The sequence below is a fragment of the Erithacus rubecula genome, assembly GCF_903797595.1.
Source record: "Erithacus rubecula genome assembly, chromosome: 1".
Lineage (NCBI taxonomy): Eukaryota > Metazoa > Chordata > Aves > Passeriformes > Muscicapidae > Erithacus > Erithacus rubecula.
In genome coordinates, this window is record NC_136658.1 from 103,746,474 (window position 1) to 103,759,718 (window position 13,245).

Genomic DNA, 13,245 nt, shown 5'->3' on the forward strand with positions numbered 1-13,245 from the left:
TAGAATAAAGCAGGTGGTGACAATATGAAAGTAAGTATTCTGGAATTTTCTCTTTTTGATTTTATTGTACCAAATGACTATCTATGTCTGATTGTTATAAGAAAGTTTTTTTCCACAGTGGAAAGAAGTGGAGCAATATGAATTTCAGGAAAGGCCTGCATTGACATCAGCACTATCAGTATAATTGGAGAGTTATAAAGAAAGCATTAAAAACATTCTGTCCCTCTTCAACAAGAAGCAACAGTCAGTGACGTTCCAAAAAGAGAGGAAAAAAAAAAGGAAAAGAAAACCTCAGTTCAACATTTCATAAAAATGTTTCAAAAAAGCATAAAGGATGATTTCATACTGTTTGTAGGCTGTGCATACTAAATATTCATTTAACTTTAAAACTTTAATCATTACATTATGATGGAATTTTATGAAAACTGACAATAAATGCATCCATAACAACAAATATACCAATGTTACCTGCATCAAGACCTTGTGGAGTCCTTGCTGGCAATTTCTGAAGGGGCTGTTTGCCACCTGTCTTGCCTGGTGAGCTGCTGCCTTGAGGCTGCTGTTGGTCTTCATCTTGAGCAACAAATGAAATTATACCTGAAACAAATAGATACCAGGTGTTGTATTACCCAGGCATGAGCTTCACAAAAACAGAGTGCCAGACATTTCCTCAGTTCAAAACTAATACAAAATGAAGTAAAACTTCCATTCCAGGTGTCAGCCATCCAATTATAATTTATGATATTAAATAATATCTCTCGAGTGAGTGCAAGGAAATTAACAATTTTTTGTCCCCAAAGAGCTCTTCTAATTGCCTGAAGAGATCCATAATGAGCACCTGAAAAAGATCAGTACTAGGAAACACAATACAAACAAGGATTTCATAAAAGCTACAAAATCTGATGGTCACTAATTGTATCTTCTTCCCAGCTCAATTTTCTGTGCATAATCTTGATTGTTTCTGTTATTTCTTTTTAAATCAGTGTCTCATTCTATTCTCATTCTATTCTACTCTCATTGCCATAAGAGAGTAACTGTAATAGTTAAAATATTCCTGTGATACCTTTCTGTATTGTACATGAAATCGTAATCAAATATGTGAAGAATATAAAATACAGAGAGACTGTACACCCTGAATTTTTACATTGCCAGATCTCTATGTAATAACATAAAATCTAGTATGTACAGGATGCTTTTAAATAATATTAAAGTTATTCTGGAAGATTTGATATACTAGCTTTAAATTAGCAAGTTTCATTTCTTCCATTTTTTGCCTCTGTCTAAGAATTTCAAATCCACACAAACTTTTGGAAATACCACATAACATTCTACTTGCATCTATATTACTTTCCTTCAATGTTCACATACATTCTTGAGAGTTTCAAAGCCAAAATAAATACATTTTGCAGATTTAATTCTTGCTTCATATAAAATCTGAGGAGGTGACTTATTTTATGTCATCATATAGTAATAAATGTTCTCATTTGTGATTACTAGAATTTATGTGTGAAACATCTCCAAAAGGGACTTTGTTCTTTTTGTCTTACCAAGGACTTGGGAAAAGCATTATTAATAGAACTTTTAAAATTTGAAATGGGGAATTCTTATGAGAGTCCCAGAAAAATTTGAAAATACCTACATATAATGGTATCCAGTGTTTCTGAAGCTTTGAGTGGGGCAGAGGTGTGACTGATAAACACTGACAAACCACCCCTACTAAGAAAGATTACATTAAATTATTTTAAGGAAGAATCTCTTTTTCTTTGAGGGACAGCAACCAAGAAGAATAGGTATAGAACAATGAAGTTAAAAACAAAATTTAAAAAAAGGAAATAGGTTTAAATCCAGAGGAACAATATAATATATAACTTCAAACTTGAAAATAATAGAATCCCAAATTTTCTTTCATTAAGAAAACTCTATTTAAATACAATAATAAACTAAACTCATTAAAAACAAACCATTAGAATTTCAAATTAAAAAGTTTTAAAAACTACTAAAATTACTCCATGTAAATAAGGCAGAACTTGGGTCCAAATAGGCAGAGGAATAACAGCAAGTTCAGAAAATTAATATTGAATATTTTTCTTTAATCTTAAAGACAAAGGAGGTGTGCAAGAAGGATGAAAAAATAAAATCAGTATGGAAAGGATAATGAAGGCTGAAGAAAATGCTCAAGGTATATAAATCTTGATGTAAGAGTGCATATGGAATGGCACTACTAGGTAATGGATCATAGGATAAATGACTAATTAATGACTAATGATCACAGATACTGACTAATTCATCTGGTTTTATGTCTCAATATATAATCCTAGTATTATTCTAGTCTATTGAATCACAACACTAGAGAGAATCAAAGTGTAAGAGAGAATTCATTAACTTTAAATACCAATCCTTTCCATCAAAATGCTTGAAATATGAGAATTAGAAGACAATGAGTAAAAAAATGTAAAATCATAGCTTTGAAGTTGATCAAAAAGTCTTGGCTAAATGCTGAAAATCAATACATTCATAAATTTGACCAACAGTAAGGAGTATTTTGTTACACTTAATTAAAATTTTAGTAATTTTTCTTATAGTCCTTCCCTTCCAGTGACCATGGAGGATTTTTTTTACCAATTTTCTGTATTTCAGAATCATGAACTATCCATAGGTGAGTGTGGGAGAAAGAGGGACAGAACAGGAGCAGTCAAAGTTTTAAGTAATGGGAATGGTAAAACAAAGAGTGACTGTTGTTCTCTGCACAAAGCATGGCCTCAAAAGCATCAAAATAATTTGTTGAAGAATTAATTTTTATTTGCAGCAAATATTGGAATGCTTGAAAAGTTGTAAAAGAATAAATTACTAGTGCTCAAGAATACTTCAAGAGCCATGAGAGGAACTACAGTAACTAAAAAACTACTTGAATTGCTAAAGCACTGTGCTGATAATCCACCAATTGCACGATGGAAAACTCAGTGAAGAATTGCAGTATAATTGCTAACACTCAATTTCCTCCTTTGTGAAAATCAGATCTCAAACAAACAGAATTAATAACAATGAGGTTATAATCTTGATTGATAAAGGTGAATTGATGTGGTGAATACAGTTCTCTGCAAGGCTCGCAAATCAGTCAAAGTATTCCTAGAAAAATTAATGAGTTTTACTACAGATGGCATACATTTTATAACTCAGTTTATCTGCTTAATCTTAAAATATTCATAAATCATCTTTCATAATTTTCACGGGCATCAAAGTATCTACTACTGGCTCAAAGCTATTTGAATTTTTTATTAGGGGGAAAATAAAAGAAAATCACCACTGGCAAGAACTGCAAATAACAAAAGAAAAAAGTGCATTAATTTAATGTCAAATCTAAAATGCAGAACCCTTATCAGTGAGGACAGTACATCATATGATCTGCATGACTTGAGTCTATAAATTAAGGCAGAACATTTTCATAGGAAGTATTCCTAATTAGAATACTCTCCTGGTTTGGGAGTAAATGGTGCAACCCACTGACCCATATTGGATCCTAAGATAGCAGATGATACATAAATATATTAATTTATTCAAATTATGGGCTACAAAAATATTCCTGTCAAGAGATGTTTTGCAGGATGGGAAAAGATTTTTATACAATGAAGAGTAATAAAAAGTACTTTGTGCTCTATGAAGTCATAAATAATACATTGGAAATATGCAGAAACACTGCATCAAAAATGACAGATTTCAAATAACAAATACAAAAAGCAATTTTACATTTTCATGCAGTTCTGCTGAGCTTGGCTCCTGTGCTTTTAAAGAGCTTTGACACAGAAAGTTCTGGTTGTCTGGCAGTGAATGCACAGTCATCTTACAGAACTTTTACTACCAATGCATCTCATTTTTCATTATTGATGCTACAAAACAACTGATAAATTATAATCTTTTCATGCACAGCAGTCCTCAATGTTTGGTTTTGGGCAGGGGGTATTTTGGGTTTTGTTGTTGTTGTTGTTGGTTGTTTTTTAGGTTTTTCTTTTTGTTTGTTTGCATCTAGTTGCTTTAAAAAGCAATAATACAAGTATTTCTAGAATTATACTGAAAATTAATAATTACAGATTATTAATAATAATAATTTTTTTTCTGACACATCATTCCTTTAAAAGCTTTCTTGTTCAAACATCATTGCATATATTCTGGCTTTACTAACCAGAGTTGAAACATTTTATGCAACTACAGTCAACATAATAATACCAAAGCCTTGTTTTCTATTGCTTTAGAGAAGATACATCCATTTAAAAGGAGGCAGGCTGTTTTATTTCTTAATAAAATTGTAATTACAACCCCCCATGTTAGACTGACTCATTGGCTATATACTACACACACCCTATATCCATTAATACCATTAAAAGAGCAAGAAAGGCTCAATACTTTTCTTTCTGTATAACTTAAATGGAATAATGGAGAGATACATAGTGTGCATGATTACTTTCTGCTGCAAAGAGATGATAGAAGTCTACAATATACCCATATTTTAACTGGAAAAAAGAACAGAAGGCTATACAGCCACAGAATTCATCACACAAATGTGAAAAGATATAGAAACATTTGGCTGGTGGTTTAAATATACCAGCATGAAGTTAATAAGGTCTTGGGAGTAGGAGGAGGGGTTTTTTATCTTATCCTGGTTTTTTTCTGGCCAATGAAATCTATGTATAGTTGCTGCCACAGAAAAGTTCCACAGAAGAGATAAATGAACAAGATGAGTGTAATTTATGTAGCTATTCAGCCAAATTTTTGTTCTTGCAGTTTTTCTATTGAAAAAAAAATGGATATTTACTGTAGGTTAGTACAAAACTTCATAATCTCTACTTTCCTAGGAAAAATTGAGACATGTAAATTCTAAGGAGTTTCTGTACATCCTACTACTTGTTGGTATACTAGGATTGAATTAATTGCTTCTGGAAAAAAAATAAGAATAAGCTTTAAGACTCATACCAGGGAGAAATGAGCAAGTGGCAAATCCTGCTGTGAACTATTGTTATTTTATGCCTTTGTAGCATTTAATAAAGAGGTGAATTTTTTGCTTATAATTCTCACTGCCTCTTCTTAATGTGACAATGAAACCACAGTATGGAAGGGCATGGGAGCCTGCAGCTCCAGATGCACTAGGATGGATGGATGGATGGATGGATGGATGGATGGATGGATGGATGGATGGATGGATGGATGGATGGATGGATGATGGATCGATGGATGGATGGATGGATGGATGGATGGATGGATGGATGGATGGATGGATGCATAATTGGATGGATGGATGGATGGATGGATGGATGGATGGATGGATGGATGGATGGATGGATGGGTGGATGATGGATGGATGGATGGATGGATGGATGGATGGATGGATGGATGGATGGATGATGGATGGAGAGACAAATGGATGGATGCATGATTGGATGGATGGATGGATGCATGCATGATTGGATGGATGGATGGATGGATGGATGATGGATGGATGGATGGAGAGACAAATGGATGGATGCATGATTGGATGGATGGATGGATGATGGATGGATGCATGGATGGATGCATGGATGGTGTGTGCCAGGGATCATCTTGCTGAGCCATGCCAGCAGCCCCTCGAGTGCACTCCAGTGATCCAGCAGAGCCATTCACAATAATCAAGCAACCAGAAGAGCCTTCAAGCTTTGTCTTTGCTCCCAGTGAATTCAACTCAATTTGTCCAGGGTGATGCAGGTTTGCTCAAAGCAAACAGGCAGGTGCTGGAAATACAGAACAGGCTACAAGAAAGTACAAAGAGAATCTTTCTCCCTAATGGGTGTTTATGATTCCACTGAAATTGTAGTGATCAGTAGAATAATTTGCAGAATTTCAGAAAAGACATGGATTTTTTTTTTTCTTAATGCCAATGTCAAATAGATAATAATGATAAACAGACAAATCCAATCAATTCATTTACAGGCCAGAATGCATTGGCATGATCTTCACCAACTCACAAGTGCCCTACAGCTGCATCTGACTAGCCTGGAGCATTCTGCCTTTTTCCTCAATTTAAGTTTCTAAAGAGCATGGAAAAGCACTGCCTACTAAACATAGATTTAGTTATAAAATTAATGAAAGGTGAGACATAAAGTTAGAAAGCTCCTTTCCAAATGCTAGGGGGTTGTATGAATAAAAGGGCACTGATTATGAAAGGTGTGTGGGTTTTTTGCACAAGACATATTTAAGTATTATGGGTTTTGCTAATAATAAAATTCTGGTCCATTCTGTGGAAAGCAGAAATAAAAATTTGATAAAATATAAAGCAATCTGGAGAAGAGGCTTTATCAAACCTAAAGAAAATTGCTCAATTACTCAGAAAACAGACTGCTGAAGAATTTTATGTGGTGACAGAATCTTGTTTGACGTGTTTATTTGCTATTATTTCTGTGTTAAAGCTGTCATGCACCTCCAAACTAGCTGATGCATGCAATATTAGCCCTCTACTGGAATGCTTCCAAATGGGCTTTAGAAAATAACTGGGCCCATTTTTAGCTTAGCAACCATAAAACAGCAAGACAGAAAGCAAAAGCAGCATAATTTTGAAGCTATGTAATTTTGGAAGTAAAAGGAATTTGAAAGAAAATGAAAAATGCAAACCATTTGCTCAGTACAACTTATGTGGCAAAAGTTTTTTTTATCAGAATTTATTTTAATATGACAAAAACAGTATTAGAACACCATGGCTGCAAAGTTTTATACTTACAAGTTAGGAAGTTTTAGACTTGAAATTATTCCTTGCCACTCTGACAGTCTTCAGCTAGGTATCATAATAGTGTAACTGGCCAAATTAAAATAGTTGGGGATTTTTCCTTGCAGGAGAAAATTTACTTCCTCTGCAGATGGCTTTGGAGTGTTGCTTTTTATTTTCAGTCATTCAAGCTGATCACCCCATGGATTATTTTCTTCCTTCTAAACAAATTCACCAGACTGAAAAAAGAATAAGTTTCTTATCTGTGATCTTCAAGATTCAGGCTGGCTGTTAAAATATCCTGAAAGCCAAAAAGTCATTCATATACATACATACATATATGATACAAATATATATATTTATATTTATATTTCCATATTAATTTGTTTTTGGCTTTCAGGATATCTTTGAAATTGAAGTTCCTTAGGACCTGGAAATTCTGTTCTGGAGAACAAAGATGACTTCCCAGCCTTGCACAGTCTGAAGCAAACAGCCTTCCATGCTCCTGGAAGCCACAAAGAAAGCACTTCCTTACAGGTTACCTTAGGTAGGACACTTGGTAGTTAGGTTTACATCAAACCTAACATCAGACAGCAAAATCAGCTGCTGCTTTTCTCACCTGTGATAGCAGCCTCTCTTCCCTCCACCCCCTCCCTGCTACAGCAGCTGAATGATTAGAGAGTATGCATGGATTTCTGAGAGAGAGCCAAACCTGTCTCTGTTCCAGGGAAGGATGAACAAGATTTCCTGAGGTAGTGATTAAAGCAAGCCCTGAGCCAGGAGGTGGATTGTAGATAACTGGGCCCTGTCTTTTTCAAAGGATAACTTTACCCTTCGATCAAGTTATTTTAAAGTGTAAAATATATGAAATTTTCTCAGAAAAAGAACAGATGTGGCTTCCCAGCATTTGAACCAGTAACTTTTTGTTGGGTTAGAGAAACTGATCTCTTTTTTCACTCAGTGAACATATAATACTTCAAAACAAAATGGAAACCATCGTGATAGAAGTCAAGAGAAGGAGAGAACATTGGAGATGTAGATCTGAACATGCCATCTCCATCCCTTTGAAGGCATGGCTTTTATCACCTGTTATTAATTTGCTGTATGATAGATCCCTTGGCGCCTCTTCTACTGAAATTTTCATTATATATAAAGGAACTGGGGATTTTTTAAGGCACAAGAAGAGACTATTCGTAAATCTTTAATGCTTAAAAAAGGGCATGTTAAAATATAGTACATCCTCAATTTTTCCTGGTACACATTTTTGATGTTACAATTTCATTGAAAACTGATTCCTATTCACATAGCGTGATTTTTCTCTTTTTTCAGGGCTACAGATCAGGGCACTGAAGTCTTCCTGTGGCACTAGGCCAAGCCTTGTTACAAGTATTAATTTCTTTGCACAAATCACCTGTGAATTGAGATGGCATTATTAGTTACATTTTACAGATCAGGTACTGAAAACAAAATGGCCAAAGGAGCAAAGTAGTTTGACATCCTGAGGGACGAGACTTAATAGCTTTTTAATGCTGAGAAAACAGCTGTCATCAATCTCAATTGTCCAAGAATGCAGCAGAATCAAGTGCTTGGAGTTAGGAACCCACAAATTCAGAACTACACACACTAAGCATTTTTTATTAAGAGATATATCCACTATCAGGAAACCTTTTGTTTAAGAAGTTCAAATCTTTCCTAAGTGCTATTCAGTTAATTTAGGATGGTCTTTTCTGTTTCCATAATTCCCTCCCAAACAGCTTTGTACTTTTCTCTGCTGAGAGTTGCTACAATAGTTACCCCACAGGGAAGACAAAGACTGATTGTACTGTTTCATTCTCAAAATGAGCATCCTCATGCTTTTCACATTATGAGGGCAAATAATGGACCATGGAATTTTAGAATCATTACCAAGCATTTAAAAATCAGGAAATCTGAATTGTTATTAAAAAAGAAAATCAGGACAAAACATAAATTATGGGATGCTGACATTGCTTAAAACAATCAAGAGTTTTGTATTGTACGTTAAGAATACCATTAGAAATATGGATGGATGCAAATTATGTACAATTAATTTTAGATCTCCCTAGCCTCCACATATGTCAAAGAAAGAGCTGAGTTCACTGCATTCTATTTATGTATTCGTGTCTTGTGGTCAACAGATTGAACGTTAATTAAGGGGAAAAATCAAATTCTGGTCTCTGCCTTTACATATTTGGTTCTAGTAATGCTAAATAACTAAAGGGATTCAACAGGTTTTGGAAAATTAAATTTAGATCCACAAACTTGGTGATAATTCAAAAATCATTACTTTCTATATAGTCAATTTTCATGAGATCAATTAAATGCATAAAGTTGTTCATATGCTGGCACTTTTGAAGAACCTGACCACACATTTAGCAGCAAGATACCTTTAAAAATAAAAATATGAGCCAGTTTAAAAACCTGAATCACCAGTAATGACAACCTTACTTCCAGAATAAAAGGTTATGCAGAACAAATGCAAGCATTAGGGTTAAACAGATTTAACCTGCTAATTTAGAGGGATATTTTATATATCCCTAAATGGTACCTTGAAAGACTCCTCGTCTGCAGGGAGATATACTCAAAGTGTAAGCTGCAGTGTCCTCTGGATTAATAGTCAGATCAGGGGCACCACTCAGCATTGAGAGATTGGAATACACCTGGGCAAGACAAATCACAGAGGAAAACTCATCAAAAGCAAATAACTGTTGCAAGAACACCATCAAGACAATATCCATTCTACCTGCTTTGAAGAGCAGAATAGAAAATATGTTATCAGTAAATTATAAACTTTATGCAAATGAAAGAAAACACACTGTATGACAAATGCTGGTATATATAGATCATATCAATGACAAATTTTGAAGTCACTGCTGAACATGATCAAAAGTTTTGATCAGACCACAGAAGTGCTTACATATTGCACAGATTTTCACAGTTAGGCCCTTAATACTTCACATACATTTTAACAAAGAGGTTCAGCAGTACTGATCCATTTAAATAGACAGAACGAAGAAAATCTGAAGTGTCATTATAACATCATTTGCTAGACCTCAAGTGATATTAAACTGTGCTTCTTGATGTGTCACATTCTGTAAATGGCACATATACATGGCATGCATGGTAACTGTCAGGGCAATGGAGAGACCAACACAATTTTCACATGCACAGCTTTAGATATTGAAAACTGTAAAGCTCATTGAGAGAATAGGGTGAATATTTTTTAGTTGCATCTCATTTCTTTCTCTCTTGTACAGGGTTGTTGCAGAGGGATTGTCCAAGCAGCTGCTCATGGTGATGCCTTAGGATTTCAGGTTTTATATTCTTTATATCCTGTACTACAGTAGTATATGACTCTGAACTCCTTATAGAGAGTTAACTCTCTTCACATTTTGATCATACAAAACAATCCCCCTAGGACTGAAATTCAAGGACACTCTGCTGCCTCAGGCCCTGAAAAATGAATTGGGGAAAGCAAACTGGGGGCACATGACTTCATTACCTGAAGCTGCAATTAGAGAATTAACCTGATATGTAAATGGACCAAACTTATCTGTCTGAAAAACTCATGACACCATCCATTTTGGGGAGGCTTCATCTGCCGTGAATGTACCTGAAGGTCCTTTATTAAATAGATCTGCTTTTATTCTCTTAATTCTGGCTGGCCTCTGTTTTTAGGTAAGCCAGGAAAAGGCATCAGGTGAAAAGTTCAGGTCTGAAGCATCCCTGGGCAGAGTTGGCTTGTCAAGCATCCAAGTGGATACTGCATTCTACAAAGATTTCTTTTGCAACACTAGCAGCATTAGATGCACATTCATTTTAAAAGTAAATATATTTTATTATTATTTTCTGCAGAAAAAAAGCCAATTCTTTAATCATCTTTTCTTCTGATTCAGACAATCACTGCTTACAATGCATTGTCTCTCTGTGGTATTTATGTTAATGTAATTCCTTTTTCAGGTGCTTGTTCTTGTAAATTCAGAATTTCTATTCCAAGCAACAGAGAAAAAAACTCACAAATCAACAGTCTTCCTCTTCTCTAATAAATCTGCATTTCAAACCGGATATTAAAAGTCCAACAACCAGAAAGAATAGAAAGAGACTACTTGACAAGAGGAAAAAAAATGCTAAAAAAGAGACAGATGAAAAGACTTGTTGAATTGGCACTTAGAGAAAAAAAAATTTAAAAAAAAATCTTTAAGTTGTCAACACAGAGCAAAGCATAGGAAAGGCAGGGCTGTTACACACTGAAGATGGGGAAGATTCATTTATTAAAATATAAGCAAAAAATTACTCAAACTGCTACATTTATGGACTATTACATTTCAGTTTACAACAAATATACACAAAAGTAAAGGATAAGTACCTAAAAATACAACTAGGCTAATAGAAATGACAGCAAATTACTAGGGGTAGAAATAAGATTAGTTAAAATGAGATTTCTATTTAAGGAAAAAGTTACATGGAGACGGAAGCAAAAGAAGGATAAATGTAATTAATTTTAATTGGATAAAAAGCAGAGGGTTGGATAATACAGTTTCTGTCAAAAGACTGGGCATACCAGACAAGTTTCTACCACAAGATGTCAAAGTAAAAGGAACACTATTGGCATGGTTGACTATAAACATGAAATGCCTTTGGATTGCTGATGAGTAAATATGAACTGGAAGTTTGATTTTTGTCATTCAAGAAAAATTTTCGACACTTTTTCAGAATAGTGAACTAACTGAAGCTAAATTTTTTAAAATCAAGTTTTTAAACTTAAGAAGCGACTGTATAACCAAATAGGAAAAGGTTGAGTATAAGCAATGAAATTACATCAGTACACACATGGCCAGTGTTTCAGTGCTTGTATCCAGAGATTCAAGAGACATGAAGGAATTCTCCCTTTCCTGTCCTCCACCAGATTAAACCTTTTGGGATCAGATGCTCACTAAAACTTGCACATAACTGATGCTGACCTGCTGCCACCTTTCCAACTGCTGTCATTAAACTCATTTTCCTCATGCTGCTCACTATTTCAGAGCTGTAACACAAATACTATAAGGAATTGCCCCCATTCATTTACCAACCTTATTTGTCTCTGTTACCTCAGTTATTCACACCTTAGCCAATCTCCAAGAGTGGTCACAACCACAGTCTCCAACCTCCTGAGAAGGTTTATGGTTGTGACAGACATCACTCACCATGTTCCTTAAACAGATTTTGTCTTGCTCCAATGGCCACGTGATTTATCAGCTCTGTTACTGAGACTAATTAAATTATCTACCTCAGATACAAATGGATATTAAAAGTGCATGCCCATGCTTGCCCATGCACACAGGCAATTTATACTAATAATCAGAATTCATACTAAGAATCATTCTCATTTGTTCACAGACATTTGGGATTCTAATATGGCATAATATTGTATAACATGTCTCTGCTTAACTGCAGGTCTATTACAAAATAAGAATACATCCAGGAAAGTGAAAAAGTTGGAGAATTTAAAAGTACACATAGGAGAAAGTCCAGGAATTGCAGATTTTTTTAACAATTAGTAGTTGCGAAGATTTCATTAAGTTTAGAGGAAAGCTTTGAGTGAAGCAACAAAAGAATTGATACACAGTAAGCTCAGAATTTAACTTTCTTCTGAATATCAGAGAGAGAGATATTTCTTATTAGAATGCATTTTTATGAGGATTATATATAAGAACAGGACACAATTTTAGTCACAGATGTAGCACAGAATAACCTTATGTCATACAATAATCAACACTGTGTTCCTGAAGGGACCTTAATATGCCTAACAAAATCTTCAATGGATCACTGTTGTTAGGCAAATACATTTTAAAGGAAGAAAATAGGGAATAAATTGGGGTGCTTTTATCAACAACAACAAAAATAACATTGATTTAGAAGCTATTCAAAATGAGTCAAGATTAGGAATTACTCCTTCCACTTAGTGGGAGAGGCAGTTTTTCAGCTTCTGTCCTGATGTGCAACAAGTGAATGATGAACAATTACAGGTGGATTAACCAGAACCCACACCAAGGGTGGAGTTGCAGAGATTTGTACTTATATACAGTACTTATACGGAGAGAAACAGGCAGATCTGCAGATACACACTGAGAAACACACAAAATTTATCAGGCAGATTCTTAAAATATGTTACATTACACTATTACTCAGGAAACTAGAATTGCAGAATAATTCAATGGAGCCAAAATGTAAATTATTACTAAAGTTATCGTTGTGGCCCTGTACAACATTTGCTCAAATCAATCCATACCCAAAGATTTGTTTTTTTAAATTATACTGTTCTCCATTTTCTTATACATCAAGTCATTATTTACACACAGCCAGAAAGTATAAATGGAGTATATGTATAAAATGCTGTAATTGAAAACTATCTGTCACTGGTTTGAAAATTCATTCTACAGAACTGTAATATGGGTAACTTTAACAGAAATGGAAAACCAAACTTCAAAATTACAGTAACTTTTTCCAGAGCTGAATAACCA

At 34.5% G+C, this 13,245-nt stretch overlaps 1 protein-coding gene across 1 annotated transcript in view; it reads right to left on the bottom strand.

Annotated features, from left to right (window-relative positions):
* CFAP47 (cilia and flagella associated protein 47) overlaps nt 1-13,245 on the bottom strand; it is a 258,137-nt gene that overhangs the window by 119,099 nt on the left and 125,793 nt on the right. Inside the window, exons 49-50 of the mRNA XM_079305151.1 lie at nt 9,291-9,402; nt 469-597 (exon numbers count right to left, since the gene is read on the bottom strand). Of these exons, the coding sequence (XP_079161277.1) occupies nt 469-597; nt 9,291-9,402 (241 nt within the window). The remainder of the gene's footprint in view (nt 1-468; nt 598-9,290; nt 9,403-13,245) is intronic.